This window comes from Meriones unguiculatus, chromosome 11 (genome assembly GCF_030254825.1).
Source record: "Meriones unguiculatus strain TT.TT164.6M chromosome 11, Bangor_MerUng_6.1, whole genome shotgun sequence".
Taxonomy (NCBI): Eukaryota; Metazoa; Chordata; class Mammalia; order Rodentia; family Muridae; genus Meriones; species Meriones unguiculatus.
In genome coordinates this window covers 51223449-51249769 of record NC_083359.1, presented here as the reverse complement: position 1 = coordinate 51249769, position 26321 = coordinate 51223449, and the positions used below count along the sequence as shown (strand labels likewise).

Sequence of the window (26321 nt, the reverse complement as noted above, 5' to 3'; positions counted from 1 at the left end):
TTGGTTGCCAGCACTCACATGGTACATAAGACATACATGCAGACAAAACACTCATACGTATAAAAACAAAGATTTTAAAAAGTTTCCCAAGTAGCTAGGCAAATCTATACTCTGAGCAATATACTCTCTTTAAGCCCAGTATAACTGATTATTTTCCCAAGGCACTGCTAACAAGCAGGCTGTGGTAGGGCATGCATACTTTCTGGGAGGCAGAGGTAGGAAGATCATGTGAGTTCATGGCAGTAAGTTCCAGATCACTCAAGGGCTTACATAGGGAGACCTTGACTTTTGCTTGTTGTGTTTTCTTTTTGAGACTGTTATGTAGCTCTGGAGTAAGATCCTGTCTTCAAACAACAAATGGACTATATTCTGACTTCTATATATGTGACATGGAGTATGTGCATGCATACAATCTGAAAATGTTTAACAGAAGAATTCACTGTTGGAGTTCACTGGTCATATCTCTTTGTTGGGGAGTCACCACGTTTCGTTCATTAGCTACCAGGTATAAAAGAAACTTTCATTCTCCTATTTCAACTGTCTTGGAGGCTTATTGCTTCTGTCTGCTAGCCTAGGCCTAGTCCTGGAAGCTTCTAGCCTCTGTACAATCTAACCTAGGCCTAGAATGTTTCCCTCTTCTGAGATTTACTGCTGAATAAGTTCACCCTTTCTTATTCTGAGCTCTGGACTAGCTGGTTCAACTCAGCTGTCCTGACTCAAACTCCTGTCCCAGCTGACTTATTCAATATGGCTTCTCTCTGGACCTCCGAATTGCTCTACTTGGCCTCAAACTAACTCCAGAAATCTTTTCTAATCTTCTGGCCCATTCTCATTCTCTGGCTTATTCCGTCTTCACCTGAGTCTGCAACCCGTCTCTATTACTGTAAAACTGCCTCCTCCTCTCTCATCCCCCCCTATGTAGCTTCCCTTTTCTCTATTCTCTTGAGAGGTGGGTGTATCCTATTCTGTTAAGTCTTTCTCTGATTCATCACTTTTTTCTGCCACTTAATTAGACATCACTTTCAAACTTGGGTGCTTCATTCTACAAACTGTCTTTACCTTAATTGTTTGGGATTAAAGGCATGTACCTAAGCTTTTCTTTACCTGAAACTTGCTCTATACTAAGCTGACCTTGAACTCATATCTGCTTGCTTCTGTCTCCTGGATTAAAGATGTGTTCATATTCTAAGTGGATCGCACAGACCTAGAATGTGATCTCTTGCCAGAGTAGCCATGTTATAAATTAAAATTTCTTTACAGCCAGCTTTCATGAGTTTAATCTCTGCTTCATGTTTGTGGTTGAAGATGTCATCTCTCAGGTAACTACTCTAGTTGCCTGCTGTCATGGTGTCCTCATCATGAACTCTAACCCCCTGGGACTGTAAGCTAATAAATTCTTTCTTCTATAAGTCACCTTGGTCACAGTGTTTTATCACAGTAACAGAAAAGTAAGTAATAAAAGCTCTCGTGTCTCATGTATCCCAGAATGGCCTCAAACTCACTGTGTTGAAAGGGACACTTAATTATAGGTATAGTCAAATGTAAGATATGGGAGCTAGAGAGATGGCTCAGAGGTTAAGAGCATTGGCTACTGCTCTTCCAGAGATCCTGAGCTCAGTTCCCAGCAACCACATGGTGGCTCACAACCATCTATAATGAAATCTGGTGTCCTCTTCTGGACTGTAGGTGTGTACATGCAGACAGAACATTGTACACATAGTAAATATATAAATCTTAAAAAAAAAAGAAAGGAAAGAAAGACAATTGTAAGATAGAAGAAAAAGGGAATTTGGCTTAGTCTATAAATGCTACTGTAACAAAATACATGAGATTGAATACCTTAAAAACAATAGAAATTTATTCATTAAAAGTTTAGAGATCAAGCGTTCAAGATCAAGGCACAAGTTTCATGCTTGTTGAGAACACAGTGGCAGTTTCCAAGATATCCTTTGTTGCTGCATCCTCATATGGTAAAGAGAAAAGAGGTGGGCTGGGTGGTGTAGCTTAGTGATAGTACTCCTACCTGGGCTCAATCCCTATTCCCAGAGAGGGATGTGAACAAATTGAAGAGACAAAAGGCAAAAAAACTAACTCCTTAACTCCTTAACCATCATGCAAGGCTCTGAAACCCGACTCAGAAGTTCCACAAGCATCTTTTCTTAGTCCTGTCACTTTAGAAAACAGCTTCCAATCTCGCATGATGGTGCACACCTTTAATCCCTCGGGAGGCAGGGGCAGACTCTGAGTTTGAGCTTTACAGAGTTCCAGGACAGTTAGGATACACAGTGAGACCCTGTCTCAAAACCATCCCCCAAAGTAAATAGCTTTCCTGTTGCTTTATGTTGGCAACTGACTTTCAGCAAATGACTTTGGGAGAGATTCCAATCACAGAAGATGCTCTGTAGAGGAAAATAAATCATAATTTGTTTGTTTCTTTCATTTCCATATTCTGAGTCCTTATCACTGAGAATACAGCTTGTTTCCTGGGTTTTATGGGCAGTTTATTCTGTTGTGTTTTAACAGGTCATTAGCTCTGGCTGTGCTGGACCTTTCTATGAGTCTCCTGCCTGTGCCTCCCTAGGGCTGGAATTAAGAGTTATGAGCTACCACACCTGGCTGCTTGTGACTTTTTAAAAATTACATTTAAGGGCTGGAGAGATGGCTCAGGGGTTAAGAGCACTGTTTGCTCTTCCAGAGGTCCTGAGTTCAATTCCCAGCAACCACATGGTGGCTCACAACCATCTATAATGAAAATTGGTGTCCTCTTCTAGTGTTCAGGTGTACATGCAGGCAGAACATTGTATACATAATAAATAACTCTTTAAAAAAAATACATTTAAGCCTAGGTTGGTGGCATGCCTTTAATCCTGGCACTCAGGAGTAAAAGGATCTGTGAGTTTGAGGCCTGCCTGGTCTACATAGCAAATTCCAGGACAGCCAGGACTAAGGAGAGACCCTTTCTCAAAAATAAATAAATATAAATACAATAATACAAATTACATTTAAGACATTTTTATGGGGTTGGGGATTTAGCTCAGTGGTAGAGCGCTTGCCTAGCAAGCGCAAGGCCCTGGGTTCGGTCCTCAGCTCTGGGAAAAAAAAAAAAAAAAGACAAAATAACAAAAGACATTTTTATGATATTTCATGTCTATTGGTGTTTTGCCCACATATATGTTTTTGTACCACATGTATGCCTGATATTCTTGGAGGCCAAAAGAGGGAGTCTGATCCACTGGGACCAAAGTTATGGACATTGTAAGTTCCCATGTGGGTTTAGGGAATCAAACCCAGATCCTCTGCAAGAGCAGCCATCTTTCCAGCTCCAATTCTCTGTGTGTGTGTGTGTGTGTGAGAGAGAGAGAGAGAGAGAGAGAGAGAGAGTGAGAGAGAGAGAGATGAATATGAGACCAGAAGACAACTTTCAAGAGTTGGTTCTCTCTTTCCACCATGTGAGGCACAGGGATAAGACTAAGGCTATCATGCTTGGCAATAAGGGGCTTTTAACCACTGAGATTGTTTGTTTGTTTGTTTGTTTGGCTTTTTAAAATAGGATCTCAAATGGCCCAGGCTAGCTATCTTGACCTCTGACCTAAGTATGACCTTGAACTTTTGATCCTACTGCCTCCAAGTGCTGGGACTACAGAAATGCATCATCACAGCAAATTTCCTAGTTTTTATTTATTTTTAAAACTGCAACCAATGGTTTATGACTTCAGAGAGTGATTATCTAATTGTGGACTATTCATCCCCTCACATTTCTCATATCCTACACCCTCACAGTGTTTACTCCCTAATGCACTTACTGTACAAAGTAAAAAACGGGAGGATGAAATGACTGAATCATCTTTATGTACCTAATAAGAAAACAGGCACTTAGTATAAACTAAATTTTAAAAATCAGTTTTGACTGAAAATGTAGTTCATGACTTCATTTTCTAGCTGCTACCAAAGGTTTACATAGAGAAGTAATCCATTAACTGACCTGCATTATTATAACTTTTAAGATGCTTATGAAGAAGGCATATCAAAAGGTAGTGCCAGCCAGCCTATAATCCCACTCTGGGAGGCAGAAGCAGGTGGACTGCTGTGAGTGGGAGGCCAGCCTGGTCTACATAGTGAGTCCAGGATAGCCAAGACTACACAGGGAAAACCTGTTTTGGGGAGTGAAGGAGGCTCCTTAATAATATTGGCAGGGTCTCATGCAGCTCTGGCTAGCTTCACACTCCCTATGTGGTTCAAAATTACCTTGACCTTCTGATTCTCCTACCTCCCTCTCCGAAGTGCTGAGATTATGGGTATGAACCACCATGCCTAACTAATTTTATTTGAAAGGAAAGTTTGTCATATATCCTATATAGCATATTATGCATCAATTTCAGTTCCTCTACATGTATGAGTTTGAAAATTTTACTTAATTTCTCAATGTCAAACCCATCCTTTAAGTGGAGATAACAAAAGCATCCAACTCTGTGATGAATGCCTGAGTCACTTTTAGTATATGATGAACATGTAATAGCTATTGTTATTAATAAATTTATGTGTGCTTATTCAAAGATGATACAAACTGAGGCTATAAGATAAATAAAACATAGATTAATAAGATTCTCATGGTCTACTAGATAAGGAAAACAAGAAGTCACCTGAGGGGCTGGAGAGATGGCTCAGAGGTTAAGAGCACTGGCTGCTCTGCCAGAGGTCCTGAGTTCCATTCCCAGCGATCACATGGTGGCTCACAACCATCTATAATGAGATCTGGTGCCCTCTTCTGTTGTGCAGGCATATGCAGACAGAACATGATATAAATAAACAAATCTTTAAAAATAAGTCACCTGAGAATTTGTTGAGTTATTCACTCATCTATATATTAAACATTTATTTATTTACTTACTTACTTACTTATTTATTTGGAATGCAAATGCCAGGGTGTATGTATGGTGGTCAGAGGACAACCTTCAGGAGTTGGTTCTCTCTACTTGAGAACTCAGATCATCAGGGTTGGTGCCAAGTGCTCCTGCCACTGAACCATCTTGCCTAACCAAGACTATCTTTTTAAAAGGTCCTAAAAGCAAAGCATTGTAACATGTACCTATAACTCCAGCACTCAGGAAGCATGTGCAGGAGGGATGCTGCAAAGTCTAGGCCAGCCTGGGCTTTGTAGAAAGTTCAGGCCACTCCGAAAATATAAAAAAAAGAAAGAAAGAAAGAGAGAGAGAGAGAGAGAGAGAGAGAGAGAGAGAAAGACAGAAAGAAAGAAAGAAAGAAAGAAAGAGAAAAAGAAAAGCTTATTAAAAAAAAGCAATTTGAAATTTTATTTTTGCTTTTTTGAACAGTTTTTCTTTGTAGCCCAAGATAGTCTCCAACTCTCAGTTCTCATTTCTCTCATCTCAGCCTTCCAAATGCTCAGACGGATTACAGTGGAGAGCCTCTATGACACAATTTAAAGTTTCAGTGATGAAGATTAGAGTGAAGGCTCATACTGCTGCCAGTGGGGGTCAAACAGTCTGTGCCACACAAGCTATCCTGTGCATCTCTGCTCTCTCTACACTAGGTATTGGTGGGCACCCCTCCTTACCCTAAGACAGAGCCTCAAGGGGAGCCTCAAACCCCAAGCTAGGGAATCAGTTCCCACCCAAGCACTCTTAGGGCCTCTCTCTGACTAGTGGCCTTCCCAGTGATGCAGGCATTGCCATACAATGAGGACTCTATTGTTATCAAATACCAGGTCCTGAAAGGTGGATTCTTCATTCAGAAGATTAGCAAATTGCCTCAACTTGGGCCTGCAAACCAAAATGAAAAAGCTTTGTATTCTGAGAGAATAGTGGGCCACATCTGAGTGTCACTAGAGCAGAGTAAAGGGATAATGTTGGCTGTAGAACCACCCTATCAGGTCCTCTCCCCTCTAAGCTACATGTTCTTGGTTAGGCAAATGACTCCAGGTGATGTAACTGGAGCCAAAGGAGCCATCGAGCCCATTCCAGGAAAGCAGACCAATGAGGGCAAGGTTTTCTCCTTCATTACATAAGTTGACTCACAACATTTTAACATCTAATTCCTGGCTATCCAGGAATTAGATATACAAACCAGTATAAATTTACCGAATTCATAGAGTTCTGCTTCTAAACTCACACCTTCAATTTTTGTCTTTTGGCAAAAGTATCTACTACCTTGACATTTATGGGGGGAAAACCCCAGCTACCATATGCCCCTGATTTAGATAAGTACTTATTTTGCCTGCAACATGCATAAATGAGATAATATAACAGTAATTCCACATTTCATCTCTGTAACAATACTAAAAAGGTTCTGGACAAGAAATCAAATACCTGGAAGTATTTTGCAAGGTGGAGTCTATATTTTAATTAGGAACTGTTGTTTAACAATTAAGAGGTCTACTTTTGTCTTATAATTTAAAGAGAACCTTAGCAATTCATCTCAATTATTTGCCTATTGACATTACTTTACAGCCGGCCACAGGTAGAACTGCAAACTACAAACACAACTCCACCTGAGTAAAAGTTCTCCTAAGAAGCTGGATATGGTGTTCTGGGGGAGGAATCTCAGTTAGTAGACTGCTCACCTAGTATGCAGAAAGCCCTGGAGTCTATCCCCAGCACTACACAAACCTGGTTTAGTGACACCTGTAACCCCACCACTCATGGGGGTAGAGGCTGAAGGATCAGAAGTGCAAGGTCATCCTTGGCCAAATACAGAATTTGAGGCCAACCTGAGCTACATGACAGTCTGACTAAAAAATAAAATGAATAAAAAATAAAAAAGTCCCAGAGACATAGGGTAGTGCTTAAGATCACTGCAGCACTTCCAGAGGACCTGTATCAGATAACTCACAACTGTCTGTTAACTCCAGCTCTGGGGTTTGGTGCCTCTGACATCTGCTGGCACCTGCACTCCTGTGCACAACCTCACGCAGACATGCCGATACCACCACTCCCAGCTGCCATCAACTATAATTACTCCTTTTCCTTTAAAAAAAATTTTATATTTAGCCTGGTTGTGGTGTTGCAAGCCTGTAATCCCAGTACCCTGCAAGGCAGGCAGATCTCTAGTTCGAGGCCAGCCAGTCTACAAATAGAGTCCAAGACAGCCAAGGCTACACAGAGAACCCTGTCTCAAAAACCAAAACAAAAAATTTTTAATATATTTTGTGGACCTCCCACTTGGTACCATTTTAAAATATAACCCCCTAATAAAGTGAACCTTAATTTTTAAAAAATTTATTGCATGTTTTTATTTATGTGGAGAAAGACAAAATATAAGAGTAAAGGTAAGAGGACTGCCACCTGTGGGAGCCAGTTCTCTCCTACCATCTGAGTTTAGGGGACTGAGTTAGGTCATCAAGCTTGGCAGAAAGCATTTCTTTCTATTCACTGACTCATCATGCCAGCCACTTAATTTTATTGTTGCTTGTTTTTTAGAGATAGGGTCTCATGTAGCCCAGGCTATCCTCAAACTCACTATGTAGCTGAGGATAACCTTTGAATTCTGATCCTTGTGTCATTACCTCCTGTTGCTGAAATTACAGGTATGCAAGACCCTGACTGGTTTATACAAAGCCAGGGCTTTCTGCTGGCTTAGCTACTATGTCCAAGCCCTTCTGTATCTCTTTCTTTCTTTCCATATATATATATATATACATATATATATTTTTTTTGAGACATGGTAGCCCTGGTTGTTGTGGAATGTGATATGTAGAATAGGCTGAACTCAAACACATAGAGATTGCCTCCCTGTGTCTCTCAAATGCCCTGGTTAACCTATAACTTTCAACAACCACCCTTCCTCTGCATCCCAAATGCTAGGACTACAGGCATGTGTTCTTATGTGCAACTTTTCTCTCTTTTAATAGAAAGAAACACAAGTCATTGGATATATTTTATAGAATTCAGTTGTTCAAACTGTGTAAAAGATTTATAAAATATCTGTCTGTTGTGAGTTCAAGCCCAGTATGGTCTACACAATAAGTTCCAGGCCAATTTGGTCTATACAGTGAGTTCCAGGACAGCCAAAGCTAAAAAAAAAAAAAAAAAAAAAAAGATTTACAGAATATACCTATGTGTGTTTATCTCTAGTGAGATCATACATTTTTTTAAAAGGGCTATTGAAGACAGTTGTAAGAAAATAATAACTGCCACCTACTATTCAGTTATTTCCATTATTGGAATAAGAGCAACAAATATGGGACTGAAGAAATGGATCACCAGTTAAGAGCACTGCTCCTCCAGAGGACCTGGGTATAATTCCCAGCATTTAAATGGCGGCTCACAACTGTAACTCCATTTCCAGGGGATCATGTGCCCTTTTCCGGTCAAGGGCACCAGATATCTAACGCCCACCCAAGAAAAAAAAAAGCAATGAAAAAGAAATCTCAGCTAAGAGTGGCAGTGCATACTTGTAATCCTAGCACTCTGGAAGTAGAAGCAAGAGGATCGGAATTTCAAGATCATCTTAAGCTATGCAGCAAGTCTGAGAACAGCCTGGTTTACAAGAGGCCTTGTTAAGACAATTAAGAGAAAGGGCCATAATTTGGGAGGCAAAGGCAGGCAGATCTCTGAGTTCAAGGCCAACCTGGTCTACATAGGGAATTCCAGGCATGCCAAGGCTACATAGGAAGACCTTGTCCAAAAAACAAACAAACAAACAAAACAAAACAAAAAAACAGCAACCACAAAATGCAAACCAAGAAAGAGAAAAAGAAGAGAGGGGAGGAGAGAGAAAAAGAGGAAGGGAGAAAGCAAATTAGATAGCTTACGTCCAAAATTTTTCATTTTAGAACCACTCAACTTTTCTTATGCAGTCAAAGCTTACTTTTACATTGTGCAAAATGTTTTATTTAGATGTATTTAAACAGCAACTATCACTGTTGTAAACAGGAAATTAGTATCACTGGGCATTACGTAGAAGTAACTCACTGAAAAGTGTATGAATATGAAGATTATTACAGTCTCGCTGGCTATAGTTTTTGCCTACTGAAACTTTAGAGGGGCATTAAAGAGCATTGTCTCCAATAGAAGCTAGCCTCTCTGACAAAAGTCAAACATACTGAAAAGGAATAGTTTCCTCACTCAGATTCAATGTCACTTGGTGTTATGTTCCTGTACAAACTGAAGCTGCCTTCTTCCAGGAGAACCCCTGCAGAATCCACATCCCTCACCTACCTCCAGACCTTATAACTTCCTAAAAGAAAAACATTCCTCTGGCTCCCCTGCTAACCTTAAACAAACGGAACAGATTTCATCACCCAGTAAAGTAGTCAAAGCCTTGGGCTTCATCTACTCAGAAAGCCATTTTCAAAAGCCCACCAACCATCAAATGGCTAATTCCTAAAGTCCAAAGCCACTTTGTTCCCGCTACAGGAATTGAGAAAGCCACTAGAGCACTGACAATAAGAAGGGTAATGGTTGGCAATTTTTCCTCAAGGCACTTACTTGGCAAAAGCCTTAGTAGACATTCAAATTGCTGGGGTCTGATTCCTATTAGAAAGAGTAACTTTTCCTCACTTCTCCCAAGGCTGGAGGGTTACCAGAAGAATCACACTGAGTGTTTTGGATGTGTGGCCTCAGAGACAGGGGATGAAGGGTAAGGCTGCTCCCGAGATAGTTTCTGGCTGGGTGCCGGGAGAGTACCAAAAACTTCAGCACTTAAGTTCTTAGGAACTTTCTGGACACGAGAAGTTTGTGCTAAAGACGCCTCCGGGTGCAGAGCCTGGGCAAACCCAGGTGACACCACAGGAACCCCTGTGGCCAAAGTATGGCTCTCAGAAGCTTTAGCAGTTTCAGGCTGCTTTTGAGAGACACGGGGAAGACTCTGGAGATGGCTTTGTTGGGATAGAGAGCCCTGCATTTGGCTCTTGGAGATCATGGGTACCATGGGGAAACTATCAGGGGGCATGGGCACCAGGAGGTGACTCTGATTCTTTGTCCGTTCTAGAGGGTAGACCCGAGAGGTCAAACTGATATTAGAGCGCTCCTGAGGCACATGGCAGTCAGAGGACAAAGCCATCCTGTTATAGCTTTCAGAGGCTTCAGACGCCAGAGGGTGGCACTGCGAGGTCACCGAAAAGACAGGCAGGCTCCTAGAAGGAGAAATGGAGAGAGGAGAATGTAGAGGGACCAGAGGAAAACTCTTAGAGGCCTGGATTGCGCAAAGCTCTAGCTGGTTCAGAACGGACACAGGCTTCGCCAGACAGAACGAAGTTCCGCCACCTGCAGTCCTGGCGTCCATGTGGCCCGGGTCAGGCGAGCTCATGTTGCTGACCCTCTGGAGAACCCTCGGGAGGAGTCGCTGCCGCCGCCGCCGGCGGATCAACTGGAAGGTGTTGGAGACGCTCCTGAGGGTCAGCGAGAAGCGACGGCTGCCGCAGCGGTGCACAGAGACCTCGCCCACGCGAGGCGAAGTCCTTCTCAAGGGGTCTTCCGGGAGTGCCTCGATGTTGCCGGTGTACCAGGAGATCCACCACAAGAGGCTGACGAAGATGATGATGGAACCCAGATAGAGCAGCATGTCGTAGAACAGCAAGTTGGCAAAGACGCCAGTGAACAGCACTGCCACACCCACAGCGTCGAAGGCGACACCCAGCCAAAAAAACTGCCTGCAGCGGCCCAGGGCCCCCAACCGCATCTTCTCCAAGTCCAAGCTCTTCTGCGAAACATCGGTGCCGCTCAACATAGCCTACGCAAACCTTGCAAGACACCACCACACCCAGGGCGCTGCCACCGGCCGGCTTTAGCCCCTGGGTGTCCGTGGCAACGCAAGGGGCGGGGCTGAGAGGGGCGGGGCGGGAAGTTAAAACCGCGCGTTAGTCAGCTGCAGAGGAAACTAAGAGCCTAGGGAGCTGCGCGTGCGCATGATGACCCGCCGCTCCTTCTGCGCTTGCGCATTGCTCTCCCCTCCAGGGCCGTCTGTCCAGTGTCGGACCTTTAGGCACTGGGTGTCTTAAAACTTACGACAGCGAAATCAGCCGTACCCGGGTCGAGAACTTTCTCGGGGGAGGTTGAGATCTTGGGGAAGAGGAAACCACGGGCCTCTTTTCATGTAACTTCCCAGCAATACCTGAATGAAGCTCGAGATTAAATCTTGGCTAAATATTTTTCTTCACGTGAGAAGTGGCCAGATTAGGATCTGGTGTTGTTAGGTCTGAATTCTCATGTTGTGACTGTTGACATACTTGGCCAAGGACCTAGTAGACCCCATCGCTCCAGTCATAATCGTATTTCCTTTCCCTGATCACCTCCTCCCCTAGGTTCTTGGTTTTTGTTTTGATTTGTTAAAAGTGTATTTTAAGACATCCTAAAATAGATTTAGGTTTATAGGTCAGGCCACGTTTACTTTGGCCTATAGGCACACACTGCCACACTTGGAGGAAAACTACTCTTAAACACTTTCAGAATTATAGATAGAAACTTAGAAAAGCATAGAGGTATAGGAGTTGCTCACGCTCCTGGACAGTTCATACCCATGCCTGAGCGAACAGGCTATACTAACTGGACTCAGAGGCTTACTAAAATATTTTTAAAGGGGTCAAACATGATAGTTAATACCATCACCCGACAGGCAAAGACAAGCAGATCTCTATGTATTGGAAGTCAGCCTGTCCTAATTTGTGAATTCCAGGCTATCCAGGACTATATTGTGAGGTCCTGTCTCGAATGAATGAATGAAAATTAAATAAACGTGAAGGTGGATCGGGGAAGTTGGCGGTGGATATGATCAAGATATACAAGTATAAAGTTGTCAAAAAATAGAGTTAATAAAGTGTAAAGATAAATAGAAAAGGTAAGGTGGAAAATGTTAATTGTAGAATATAGATGAATTGAGTATAGATATTTATTGTTCAGTTCTCTACGTGTTCTCTAGCCTTGACATTTCCAAAATAAAGAGTTGCAGAATTTTATCTTGTAATTTAAAATTTAAGTTTTAAACTTACAAATATGAATAGCAGGTAGACATGATGATACGGTAGTTGAAGCCTGCCAGCCTGAGTCCAATACTCAGGAGCCAGGTGATGGAAAAAGAGGACTTCTGCAGTTGCTCTCTGACTTCCACATGAAAATATAGATCTCCCCTTTGGCTACAAGAGTGCTCAAGGTTGACAACCAGAATGAATTTGCCTACACCGTAAAGGGATAAGATGGAATCACCCTTTTCTCAGATGCTTTGAAATTAGCCAATTTAGCCTGGGGCTTGTCTCTGTAGTCCTTGATATAGTCATTCCTGGATTTAGGCAGATTTAAATTTGAATTTCTGACCTGGAGCAAAATCTTTAACCTCCCTCATCTTTGGTCTCCCCGTCTATAAATGAGAGAGCAGGCACCTACCGGAGGCTGTGGCGTTGCTAGCCGATGATGCCTTTATTGGGAGGCACTAACAATGCTGCCTACCAGAGTCTCTCAACCTGTTTCCATTTGGGACCTCTTTAAGTGGGAGAAATTGTTATGTGACTGTAAGTATATAAATATATAAAATAGGTGTACAAATCAAACACTGATAGTCACTAATAAATATTTTTAAAAAGTATTTTTAATGGTTTTTTTTTTTTTTGAGATGGTTTCATTGTAGCACAGTGGCCTTGAATTCACTATGTAGCTGAAGATGACCTGATCCTTCTGTCTCCACTTCCAAAGTGCTGGAATTATGGGCATAGCCATCATGCCCTGCTATTTAAAGAATTCTTTGTTATACATATAATTCACTAGACAAAATCAAATTGACATACTAATAAGATGGGTGCACTTTTTACATAAAGAATTAACTCTTGGCTAAATATTTGATACTGCAGGACATAGAGAATCTTCAATATTTTTCACAGTTGATCAGTATTTTGATTTTATAATCATTAATTCTGAGAGTACCACTGTGCAGAAGTATGTACTACAAAAGGGCAGAAATATATTTAAAAGCATTTCAGAAATTCTGTTCTAATGCCAAGACAAAATTTAACATTTTTAAAAATAAAACTGAAGTGAGCAACTCAAAAGTTTCTTATCGTATTACATTTATTTGTTTGTTTGGGAGGGAGAAGCACACAGTTCAAATACGTAGATCAGAGAATAACTTATCCTCACAGAGATCCACCTGCCTCTGCCTCCCTGAGTGCTGGGATTACAAGCATGCACCACTGTGCCCAGCCTGTTTCGTTTTGTTTTGTTTTGTTTTTAAGAATCAAAACTCCAGAATTCTTACTACAGCTTTGTTCACAGTAATTATACCATTACGTTTCTATAAGAGCAGAAAACTGTGTACATACAGTAGAGACACTACACTCCTTACATCTGAGCTAAGGTGTTCTAAGTCACGACAGTGGTGCTAGCATAGCAGCATGCACAGTGCACAATGCACTTGTCCTGAGTTGAATGGAGAGCTGCAGAGAAGTGTGATTCAACATGTTGCTTCCAGAGATACCTTGGATTCCTTAGCCACTTGATTTTGAATTAAATTTTGGTTGTTATGGTTTCAGAAGCCTTTTACTGTAGCCTCTTTTTTGAAACCCCACATTCAGTTATGTGGCCTTTGTATGGGGTTGTGTTTCAGTTTAGGCACAGCTATGGTCTAGCTGGTTGTGGGAGCACACACCTGTAAACTCAGCATCCAGGAGGTAAAGGCACAAGGAGCACAAATTAAAGAAGTATTTACAAAGAGAGCTATGTGAGAGCAGTCTTAAAATATAATAAACACCACTTAGGAGGCAGAAGCAATCAGATTTCTGTGAGTGTGAGGCCAGCCTGGTCTACAGAGTTCCAGGACAGCCAAGGCTACACAGAGAAACACTGCCTTAAAAAACAAAACAAAATAAAAAGCCATTTGTGATCTGACTACTGAAGAAGTGGTGTCAGGTAGATCCCTGGGTTTTGCTAGCCAGCCAGTCTAGCCAACTCGATGAGCTCCTGGCCAGTGAAAGACCCTGTCTCAAACAACTGAACAATCACCTTCTGGCCTCCATATACACATGCACCTGCACACACACATCCAGTCATGTCTACGTGCATCTGCCTTCTGACTCCAGCTGGACTCTAACTGCTCCTGTACCACCACCAATACTTGCTCCAGAAAATACAAAAGGTGTAGATGGTGTAGATACACTCCTGCAAGAAGAGCTGCTGCTTCTGCTGTTGCATGGGCTGTGGGAGTTCACAAGGCTGCATCTGAAAAGAGCTTTCAACAGGTCCAGCTGTGTACCTGATATGGGGCATCCCTGTAACCACATGTGCATAGTGTTCTGTGAAAACCTGGATTAAAAAAAAAAAAAAAAAAAAAAAAAAAAAAAAAAAAAAAAAACAACAACAACAGGGGGCTGGAGAGATGGCTCAGAGATTAAGAGCACTGGCAGTTCCCCAAAGGTTCTGAGTTCAATTCCCAGCAATTCATTAGCCATCTATAATCAGATCTGGTGCCACCACCTCTTCTGGTGTGTAGGCACACATGCAGGCAGAATACTGTATAAATGATTAATAAATAAACCTTTAAACAAACAAGTGCACCTTTAACCCCAGCACTTGGGAGGCAGAGGCAGGCAGATCTCTGTGAGTTTGAGGCCACCCTCCTTGACAAATTGAGATCCAGGACAGCTAAGGCTACACAGAAAAACCCTGTCTCAGAGAGAGAGAAACAAACCTGACCCATACCCCTTTTTCTATGAAGCATGTAACTGAATTTTGAAAAGTTGTTGACTTGGGAAGATAGGAGTTAAGAGATAGGAGCCATGGTGCATACTTTTAATCCCAGCACTCAAGAGGCAGAGGTAGGCCTCTGAGAGTGTCAGGCCAGCCTGGTCTACATAGTGAGTTTCACAGCAGCCAAGTTGCCAAGCTATGTACAAAGAAACTCTATCTCAAAAAAAAAAAATTAAAAAAAAATGGGTATACCCTGGTTGGTAGAGTAGCCTACTATGCATGTGATCCTTGGTTCAATCTTCAAAATGATGTGGAGAAGAATGAGGTGGAGGAAGAGCAAAAGGGAGCCAGAAAGCAGAGATCAGCTTGTAGCTGAGCCAAGTGTGGTCAGGGAGTGAAGGAAGTACAGAGCATGGTGGAGCTGGAAGAATTTTTTCCTAGGAAATAGAATATTATGGACAAATCTTCCATCAAAGGATGTTTCCATTTGTGAGTTCTGGCATAAAAATGTGGCCAGGAGTGCTCCCTGCCCATGCCTACTTGTTGATCTGTTCCTCTGACTCCTACAAGTGTAGTCAGCACCATGTCTGCCAATCATCTTTTCAGCATCCTGTGATTGAGTAACCATAAAGGAGTTGGTCCCCAGTGCAAGCCTAGTACAGAAAGCATCCCGTAAAACAGGAAAACCCAAGCAGCATTCTACTCAAGTGGCAGTGAACCAGTGAACCAGTGAGTGGTATAGTGAATTACCCATTACTACAGAGATGCCTGTATTTCATGGAAATTCCATACAAAGTGGCTCACCCGATAAGAATTCATCCAAAAGAGAGACCCTCATCTTGCAGCCCATCACCATATGCAAGGTTTTTTTAATATTTAATTTATTATAGTAGATGTCAGAACAATGGTACTTTTTTTTAATTATTTTATTTTTGAACTTTTTGTTTTGTTCTGTTTTTAAGACAGGGTCTCTCTTTCAAGACAGGGATGTTCCAAGACATCCCTGGCTGTCTTGGAACTCGCTCTGTAGACCAACCTGGCCTCAAACTCACAGAGATTCTCCTGCCTCTGCCTCCCAAGTGCTGGGACTAAAGGTGTGCACCACCGATGCCCAGCTTTATATTTGAATTTATAGTTACATTATTTCCTACCTCCCTTTCCTCCCTACCAGTCCTCCTATATAACCCTCCATTCTCTCTCTCAAATCCATGGCCTCTTGTTCCATTAATTGTTCCTATATGCATAAATATATACATATTATATATACATATATTCCTAAATATAACCTGCTTGATCTGTATAGTATTATTTATATGTATGCATTTGGGGCTGACCATTTGGTATTGGATAAACGATCGGTATCACTCATCCTTGGGAAAGACTATTTCTCTCAGTCACTGCATGCCTGTGGTTCTCTGTCTATGGTTAAGGCCTCATAATCTTTCCCCTGTTCACGTCAGCATTGTCTATTGCTGTTATCCTTGTTCAGCTCATGCTCGGGCAGTCATGCTGGTGAGACTTTGTAGGGGTGGCTTCTGACATTCCTAGAAGACACCAGGTGAAGGAAACTCCCTGAACCTCCACCCCCTCTTCTTCGATGCTCCCTGAATGTCAGGTGTGGAGTGTTGTAGACGTGTCCGTTGGGCCTGGGCTCCAGCAGGTGGTTTCTGTGTCACTGCCACACCTGCTCTCTTTGTGGTGGGTGGAATGAATGTTTCCTTTTGCCCCTACTCTGGTCTAAGAGGTAAATTCTTTAAACAGCCCACAAAATCCCCTGCCCAGTGAATTCCTAGTGCTAACATGCAGGATCAGCTACTGTTCTACCAGCCCTACAAAGCACGATGACCCCTGTTCACCTTCTGTGAGAAAAGCTGCTTTTGACTCTCTACATTTCACTTCATCTGATATAACAATGACACTCACATCCAAAAGAAATTTATTTCTCATCAAGCTATGCAACACAGTGACCTGAGTTCAATGCCTGGAGCCCACATTAACGGTAGAAAGAGAAAACTGGCTCCTTAGAAGTTATTCTCTGAATTCCAAACTCCTGCTGTGTAGAATGCATGTGTACGTGTGTGTGTGTGTGTGTGTGTGTGTGTGTGTGTGTGTGAATGTCTTGCCTAGACCAAGAGAAAAAAAAGATAAAAATTACAATGAGAAAAAACAACAAACTCAGCAAGGGCTCTGAGACCTTTGATGGGTTCTCACTAAGGACAGTTCTGATGCCTGGAGTAAACACTGACAAGGCAAAATATGAAGTAAATACTGCAGAAGAAAGGAGCATGATGGTAGGTTTTTTTTAATCCTAGTGCTCAGAAAACAGAGGCCAGAATCTCTGTGAGTTGAAGGCCAGCCTGATCTACACAGCCAGGTCCAGGGCAACTAAGGCTACACAGTGAGTCAGTCTCTCTCTCTCCCTCCCCCCTCAACACACAAGTGTTCTTGAGTTTAACAGTTCCTACATTCAAGGGAGCAAGATATTTTATTTTTTATCAAAAAGTGAATGATTGCAGCCTACAAACATAGATTCATGTTGCACTCCCAATAACATCCCAAAGTGAAACGAAGTCAAATCAAGGCATTTACTAAATACATTGGTAGGAAAAATAGGCACGTGGTTACTGGGAAGTTGAGAAATATCTGCTTTAAGTCTCGGATGGTGTCTGATGACATTCTTAACCTTGGGAGTGGTGGAAGCTAGTGGCCTGCTGTGCCTTACTGTCCTGGCATGTCATTCTAATTGGCTATTGGATTGTTGATACAATAAGCCCCAGTGAATTAAAAATTCTCCAGGAATCCACCTTGGAGGAAGAGAAAGGCCAAAGTCTGATGCTAGCCAGAGTAGGAGTTGCTCAGGAAAAGATTTCTCCTAGTTCAATTTTTTTCACAGGTAGAACCAAGGCAGCAATGGAAACCATACCTTGATCAGCACTGCTTAGTTATCTTCCTCATCCTTCCTTCCTTTCTTCCTTTTTTCCTTCCTTCCTTTTCTTTTTCTGTGTTTTGAAACAGGGTTTCTCTACATAGCCCTGGTTGTCCTGGAACTCACTCTGTAGCCCAGGCTCACCTCAAACTCACAGAGATCTGCCTGCTTCTGCCTGCCAAGTGCTGGGATTAAAAGTGTGTGCCACCACTCCTGAATACATATATTTCTTGTCCTCTATTTAAACCCAAATCTCATATCAGCACTCTAAAGATGGACTTGGGGATCACTTCAACTCTTTGTTTGTTCTTCTTTACAATGTAACTATGCTAAATAAATCTGTTTTCAGTGATATATTTGTTTTAACTGATGTATTTGAGACAATGGCCAAGCTAAGCTTGTTAGAGCTTTCAAGTCTAGGCTTTGACCCTAGAAATTTTAGTAACATGGTAAGTAAACATTTTTAAAGGTTTGCCTGGTAACTGAAAAAAAGTGATCAGATATAGAAGGTTGGTGATAAATGGCTATTAAGGGAACTAAAAATAATCCAAGATAATTTTGGCTCTGAATCTGCAACAGTCCTACTCTCCACAATCACAAAGTTTAATCAGCCTTTTAGAGTCATTAGCAAAGGTGTGGCTGTGTTGTGGGAACCCCAGGTCACATTACAAATTAAAAGGAAGACATGAGGATGCCAGGATTCTGAGGCTCAACTTAGCCTCTGTGTATAGGAACCAGTCAGTGGTGGGATGATTGGTTGATTAAAATGCCTATACCCATTCTTCGCTACCCAAGTATAGGCATTTTAATCAACCAATCAGTTATGTCTTAGACAAGGTTTACAAAACAAGGATAGGTGTAACCAGATCTTGGCTACTAACATTAGCAGCCCCTGCCAATTACAATCAGTGCTGGCTTAGAAAATCAAGCTTTTTACCCTCAGAGAAAAGTCTGCTAGGTGACCAGTCATTGTCTCTACACTCTGCCTCAGTTTACTCTATGCTGTAAGCTAGCCTTCAACAAGTTAGATAATAATAGCAGATATGCACGGGACACTAGCCATTTTCTCTGCTGTGAGGAATCAATCAGTCACATCCTGAATTTGTTGGGTTTCAGATTTAAAATTTGTTTAAAATTTTTATTTTTATCTTATATCTATAAATCTTTGCCTACATACATATACACCATGTGTATGTCTGGTTTCCAAGGAGGCTAGGAGAGAGTGTCAGATCCCCTGGAATTGGAGTTTTAGGTTTTCTTTAAGAGCAGCAGGTTCTCCCAAGTACTCAGTCAATCTCCAGCACCACCCTCTGCCTTTTCATTGCTAAGAATTTCACCTAAGACTTCACACATGCCAGGCAAGCACTCTACCAGTATATTCCCAGCTACATTCCCAGCTCTGGGCTTTAGATGTTTTGAGACAAACACACCCAGATAGCACAGAGCTGTGATTCATGGAAGCACAGGTGAAGCGAAACATGCAGAATAAGAAAGGACTTTTGGGGGAGGCAGGAATCAGAGGGTTAGGAAGAATAGTTCCTGAGGATCTGGCCTGAGAGAGGCTTCTGGCGCTCACATGGATGAGCTGGGAAGGCTGTTCCCTGGAGGGTAAACTGCAGGAGCAAGGCATGTTGGCTTCCATGGAGTTGCATGAGAGGGCCCTGCTCTCCTCACAGCTTCACAGCTGCCCTACAGCTCTTAGCCCATAATGTGAAGAAGAACTGACTTCCCTTGTATGGGAGAAAATTCTTTGTCCAGAGTTACAACACTGATCATAGAGTTCTGATAAGCTGATGGAGCACTAACTGCTTATAATCCAGTCACAAGCTCGAGATTTTAATTTTCCTTTGGTTGTCTTCTGGAGATAGACATAAAGTGCTTCTAATTATGCTAAAAGCATCTCTGTCTAATATGTATGTTGGTATAATGTTCTTGTGGAATGTATACAATTTACCCTTGTTCATTCAAATGCTGATTTCTCTACCCCACTATCTGATTTCAATCCAGACATTGCATTGTGATGTTTATTCTAAGCATCACCTGTCTCAAGTTTGTGTAAACATGCCACCATTTGTTCTCTGTATTGTCAATAAAACAACCAGCCAATGATGAGCAATGGAGAGGATAGGGTGGAACATCTGGTCCGGAGTGGAGGAAAAAGAAAGGAGTGGAAGGAGTCAAAAGAGAGACCAGCAGGGAGGGTTTGGAAGCATGAGGAGAGATGAACTGGACCTAATATATGACTAAAAGCAAGTATAATGTGGGAAATCTGAATGGTAGGAAACTATGTGGGCTTGGAGGTTTAGGATGGAGTAACTATTGCCCAGCATTGTGTTCTAGATTAATTAAATAAATCCTAGTCTCTGTGTGGTGATTTGGGTATACAGCTGGTTTAGGAATAACTGCTGTTTAACTAAAAGATAAATCAATAGTAAATAGAATAAACATCAACATATGTATATCTCTGACCCAAAAGCTATAGCTTTTACTAGGTGTTAATGGCATGAGTCTACTCCTGCTGTCTTGTAGACACGTTACCTGCTTTTTCTAAAGTATGGGTCTCAATACAATGATGATACTAATTTACTTCCTTTTGTAAACTAAAATTCATATGAATTTCAGGAAATCAAAAAAATTCAGAAGATCTGGATCTACCATAGCTCAAATGGACTCATATGAGTTTTTCCTTGGTCTTGGAATTCCTCACTTTCTCCATTTATGAGAAAAATTTTAACTTCTGTCTCTAGCTCACTTTGTTTCAGCAGATTTTCACCTGGCTGACATACTCCATTCAGGGATCACCTATGAATTGCAAGCTGAAACCTGGACTTGCTGAAAGCTGAAGTAAACCAGTCCAGCCGATGTGATGGCTCCCTGTCTCTTCAACTGGATTGCTAATTAGATGGTGCCCTGTTGCCCAGCCTTTGACCAGCCTTTTAGCCTTCCTGGGTCCCCAATATCTCTGCCCCAATGTCAACCTTAAGAAGTTACAGAAGAAGAGAAATTCATTGGCCTTTATCCTAACTAACAGACTGAAATGCTATGTCAAAAGGGGCTTCTTGACATTAGTTACTATCTTTGGGACCTGCTTAGCTGGAGCAGGAACCGGTATTACAGCACTGGCTATACAAAACCAGAATTATAACAGCTTAAAGGCAGATATTCAATGCCTTGAGAACTCAATCACCCAATTAGAAAAAATATTGATTAACTGGCAAAAATAGTATTATAAAGCAGAAGGGGCTTGGATCTGTTGTTTTTACAGCAGGGTAAGCTATGTGCAGCCCTCAAAGAAGAATGTTGATTTTACACTGACCACTCCAGAATAATGAGAGTCTACATTTCAGGAAGGCTCATGACTGGGCCTTCAAGGAACTTCTCAGAGGGGGGAATGAGAGATCAAATAATTAAAAACTAGGTTTTTAGGGTACTGAGCTAAAAAGTTTAAAACATACCAGGCCAGATGACCTGGCTGCTTCTAAGCAGATCCAGCCAACTGCAGGGAAGAGCTGACCTTGCTGCTCATTAGCATTATTGTTGCCAGGAAACCGGCCTGGATGGCCCCCAACTCATTCCAACTCATACCTTTGCTCCTGAAAATAGCACAAACTACCCAAGACCGGCTGTTCCTCCTCTCTGTCCCCCGACAAAAGAGAGAACAAAGAAATCCAGAACTGTTCATGGTCCTGGCACTTTCCCACTGCAAATAGTTTTGAAATGTAGCAACCCCTTTTCTGTATTAACCAGTAGATGCTTGCCAGGCTGAATCCCCTGCTTTGGGTGCACTGGGAGGGCCTGTTATCCTATAAATCATCCTTAGTCCTGAGCTCAGAGTCTCTTAGCTGGGATCTGTGAGAGTCACAGCCCGGGCTGCAAATAAAGATCCTCGTATGTTTTGCAACGGACTTGATTCCTGGTGGTCTTTTGCAGATTTCATGAATTGGGCACAACAGGTTCTTTCCAGATACTTTGTCTGCCTAAATTTACAGAGCTCCATGGAGACTCATTGTCCAGATAGCTCTAATTGAGTGGGAGGCTGCCAGAATGCAGCCTAGATGGGATGGAAGCTGATGAACTATCCTGATAGACACCCTCTTCACACCCCCAATGTCTTTTAGCTACCTTGGGCTCTTTGCATCACATTAGACCACTACTTCTATGACCATGCTGTCTCAGGCCCTGAAGTCAACTCTATGGGTCTCCTTGAGAACACAACTTTGCCTTAAAATTTGAGGAGACCGAGTGTGTGGAGAAGGTATCTTACACTCTTTCCACAGCCAAGATTATTAACAGGTATCAATTAAGGTATACTAAACTAGCTGGATGTGATGGTGCATTTCTTTAATCCCAACACTCTGGAGGCAGAGACAGGCAGGTCTCTCTTTGTTTGAGGCCATCCCAGTCTACAAAGCAAGTCCAGGACAGCCACAGCTACACAGAGAAACCCTGTCTCAAAAATAAATAAATAAATAAATAAATAAACAATATATATATATATATATATACTGTTGTATATATATGTATATATATGCATATATATATATGTTGTATATATATATGTTGTATATATATATATACTGTTGTAACCTGCTTAAATTCCAAAGCCTCTCTGTTGAGACCTACTTTATTTCTTAGCACAACTATGGCTCCTGCTGTAGTCTTTAGCCTATCAGAAGCCATTTTGCTTCCAAGTCTGCATTTTTATTATGTTTCTATGGTTTCATTTCCAAAAATTTGTATACTTTGTTAGTTGGACACTCTAGGGAGACACCCCCCCCCAACTGCAGAACCAATCAAATTAAAGACCAGTTAGAAATGCTTTGTCTAGCTAGTCAAACCCATGTAATGTTGCTTCCTACACTTAGATACCTGGTTGCATTTTTGTTATCTGGCTGTTACCAAGTTGCAGTTTGTTTCCTACTTCCTACACCTGGTTACAGTTTTGTTACATACCTGTTACCGGTTATGGTTTTTTGGTTTTAAAAAAACAAACAAACAAAAAAACCTGTCTTCTGAGCAGAGCAATGTTATAGTCTGACTCTTCTGTCCATATCATGGCCCTGACTGGTTAGTTTCTGTTTAGCATTCAATAAACTTCTATTGAGTTCAGTCTGGTGTCTGAATGGTCAGTGAGTGGGTATTCCTGAACCTGTGACATACTAAGCCAAGGTTATAGATGTGTCTTAGTGACACATCTTAGTGTCTACTGCAGTTAAGAGACACTGTGACCACAGCAACTCTTATAAAAGAAAACATTTAATTGGGCTGGCTTAAAGTTCAGAAGGTTAGTCCATTGTCACGGTGGAAAGCATGGTGTCATGCAGGCAGACATGGTGCTGGAGAGGTAGCTGGTCTGGATCTGGATCTGCAGGCAGTAAAAAGAGATAGTGATCAGTTAGGCCTGGCTTGAGATTCTGAAACCTCAAAGCCCACTCTCAGGCATACATTTTCTCCAACAAGGCCACACCTACTCCAACAAGGCTATACATCCAAAACTAAGATAGCTTTGGTCAAGAGATTTGTGATAGCAATTTGAAAACCCTATTAAAAGACACACCAATGGGCATGGTGTCCCATGCCTTTAATCTCAGCACTAGGGAGGCATTGCTCTTCTTGAAAGGCAGTTTAAAAAAAAAAAAACACAATAAAACCATAACCAGGTAACAACTATGTAACAAAATTCTAACCAGGTGTAGGAAACAAACTGCAACTAGGTAATAACCAGGTAACAAAAACTGTGGCAAAAGGGAAGATACCCAGACACTTGCTTCCTCTAAAAGTTTCAGCTGAAAAATGACTGAGGCTTCTTTCACCACAGTTCATTGGTCAAATAACCCAACTCCTAGTCTTCTAGGTGAAATGATCAATATTGTCAGTGATAAGACACACAGAAGCTACGCAAACATCAGGAAAAAAATATACATATATACAAATACGTTTTTACTCATGTATCCCAGGCTAGCCTCTTACGTCAATAATTATGTAGCCAAGACATCCCCTCTGTTTGTCCAGCTGCAGCCTGCAGAGTGCTGGGATTACAGGCACATATCATCCTGTCTAGCTGGTCTCCTTGTGTTCTCCATCAGTAATTCCTCTGTCAATATCCAGCTGCTACAAACTCTCTTCACCTCTCTTCCTCTTTCTCCCTCTTGCTCTCTCTCATAAGTACATGCATGTGTACATGCATGCACACTTCTCTTCTCTCTCTAATGCTACAACTCTCTACCATTGAGCAATATTTCCACCTTCACAATCTTTCTAGGTCAAAAAATCCATTTCTTCCATTTGCCCATACTTTCCAATAAGACTCTTTACACCTAGGTTGTCCACCAGGGGGAGGCTTCTGCCACCATGCCAGGAATTCCTACTCACACCAAGCCTTTGCCTAGCTTTGCCTTCTTTACAGTCTTTGCTTTGTGGTCTCACCACATTCCAGCCTATCTAGAAAGTTCATATCATATACCTGGCTTGGAGTATTTTCTTTGAGCCCTGAGGGGAGAAGAGTTGGGAGATTTCTGTCCCTAACCTCATGTCCTCTCTATCAGCAGATTTCAGCCCTGGCTCTAACTACAAGGGCTTTAACTAGGTTCATCAGCTTTCACTTTCTGCCTTGTTCCCCACCAAGCAACCCCAAACCAATGAGATACAGGAGCCTGGAGTAAATGGGTGCTTGGGATAAGGTTTCCTGTTTGTGTTTACCCTCAGTTGTGTTCACTCTTAGGCAGAACATGTTCTTGCATTCCTGCTGACCTCTGTGCTCTCTCTCTCTCTGCTCCCTGAACACGCTTTACAAGTGATCCACCTATCCCAGAATCCTGGGCCCAGGCTCTGTTTTGGGCAAAGGAGAGGGCACCCAGTCTGAGACCTGGAGGCTCATATCCTGAATACCCAAATCCCTTACTGTCCTATCATTGCCCTGCTCACATCTTCATGTCCCTTATATCTTCATGCCTATCTCTCCAGTCTGCTGAGACTTCTGGGGCAAAGTTGTACCTGGTTCTCTGTTGTCCCCCAATACAGGGTCTGTTCTTGAAGACATTCCATGCTGGGGATTCAGCGAATGATTAACAGGGAAACTGCATGTTGTTTTTTTTGTTTTGTTTTGTTTTTCTCTCCTCATACTGAGTAGACACATCCACTGGGCTGCATCTCCAGCTCTCTTTAACTCCCTCACCCCTGCTTTGAGAAAGGATATCAGTTGCTCAGGCTGACCTTGAGCTCACTCTGTAGCCTGTCCTGTTCTTGAACTTGTCATCCTCATGCCTCATTCTCCCAAGCAGTTGGTCCTATAGGCTCATGTCACCTGGCTTGGTCCTTTTTCTTCTAAAATTTCCTTAACTGAAGGAGGTGGGAATGTGGTGCGTGCACCTGTGGAGGGAGGTGGTTCTCACCTTCCAGCATGTGGTTCCTGTAATCAAATTCAGGTCTTAAGGCATGGCTGCAAGTGCACTTACCCCCTGAGCCATCTTGCTGGCTCTCAGCTTTCTAAAACAAGCTTTTGCTCAGTAGCTCAAGCTGGCTTAGAACTCACTATATAGTATAGTCTGGCCTCAAGCTCACCACACTCCTTCTACCTCAGCCTTCCAACAGCTCAGTGTCCTTTCCATAGAACAAAACTAAGGCCAAGTGAGAAAGAACTCTGGAGGGCTCCTGTGAGGAGTACTCTCAATGATGGTTTTTAAGGTGCATTTTCTGTTTTTAAGCTGGGCAGGAGCCCCATCCCTGCTCTGAGCTTTTGGTTTTCATCATCAGTTGAGCACTTTAGTATCTTCCAGGACTTGAGTTTCAAAACAATGCCCCGTGGCCATCCGCAGGGACCTTTCTGGAGCAGGTGAGTGCTGGAGTCACAGGAGGCCCTGCCCTTTCCTCAGTGCTGTACACCGAGGCTGTCACTTGCATTTTCTGTAATCCAAAGACTTGAAGCATCTGAAATCCATCTGTACTATAGTAGAAAGCTTTTATTGAGCAGTGAGCAAGGGCCAGGCAGACCAGTGATTGCCACACAAGAAGCATGAGACCAGCACACTGAAGTGGGGAGACCATTACCGCTAGGTAGCGATAAGGAATGAAGCCTCATTCCTGTGAACAGCAGGGGCCAAGACAGTTCATTACCATGTGTGATGAGCTCTAGCCACTGTTCCTCTACTTTTAATACTTAACATTTTAAAATGCATTGTTATAGTGTGTATGTATGAATGAGATGCAGGAGAGGGCACAATACAATTATTAGAGACCAGGGGACAGCTTTGTAGAATCCGTTCTCTCCTTCCATCTTTAAGGATCAAACTGTAGGTCTGTAAGCTTGTGTGTACCTGCTGAGCCATCTCACCAGCCCTTTGGCTTCTCAGTTCTTAGATCCCCCATGCCTGTCTATGACATTGAATGAATTGGGCGCCTAGGCTGACACCTGTGTCAGCAACCTTCAAAGCCAGGGAGACCCTACTTCACCTTGTCATTGATTGATTGATTGTTGGAGATCATTCTAATCTTTGCTAGAATTTGTCCCTGAAGTATGGGGTGTTTCCCAGTATTCCACTCAGATCAGGTATGAAACCAAAACAACAAAAATTGGTTCCTAATTGAGTAGCATTAGCATTAGGGGCAAAAAGCAGTAATGAGTCCAATCATCATTTCTTTTCAGTGTGGAGCATCTGTTAAGTACACCTTCTTGCCTACACACCTTCCCCAGAAGAACCATAACCACCAACAAATGAGAAGCTAAGGCCAACCTGCATGGGATAGACAGTACAGTGTGATGCTGGTGTGGCCTC

At 42.3% G+C, this 26321-nt stretch overlaps 2 protein-coding genes across 7 annotated transcripts in view; both read right to left on the bottom strand.

Annotated features, from left to right (window-relative positions):
• Positions 1 to 1836: 1836 nt before the first annotated feature.
• Positions 1837 to 10912, bottom strand: LOC110556849 (transmembrane protein 238-like). Of its 2 annotated transcripts, XM_021650814.2 has the most exons (2): positions 10221 to 10912; positions 9979 to 10090 (listed from the first exon to the last, which is right to left on the bottom strand). In XM_021650814.2, the coding sequence occupies exons 1-2, from the start codon at positions 10681 to 10683 to the stop codon at positions 10068 to 10070; spliced, it is 486 nt and encodes a 161-aa protein (XP_021506489.1). In that variant the 5' UTR covers positions 10684 to 10912; the 3' UTR covers positions 9979 to 10067. The 2 variants fall into 2 exon arrangements, with proteins under 2 accessions (XP_060220217.1, XP_021506489.1); XM_060364234.1 differs by having other exon boundaries at positions 1837 to 10905.
• Positions 10913 to 22788: 11876 nt separating this feature from the next.
• Positions 22789 to 26321, bottom strand: part of Bfar (bifunctional apoptosis regulator) — a 63750-nt gene continuing 60217 nt past the window's right edge. For all 5 annotated transcript variants that reach the window (XM_060364215.1, XM_060364218.1, XM_060364213.1 and 2 more), the window contains one exon: positions 22789 to 22915. Coding sequence is in view for 2 of the 5 variants with exons in the window: in XM_060364218.1 (XP_060220201.1) it covers positions 22867 to 22915 (49 nt within the window). In the remaining 3 variants the exon portion in view is untranslated. The remainder of the gene's footprint in view (positions 22916 to 26321) is intronic.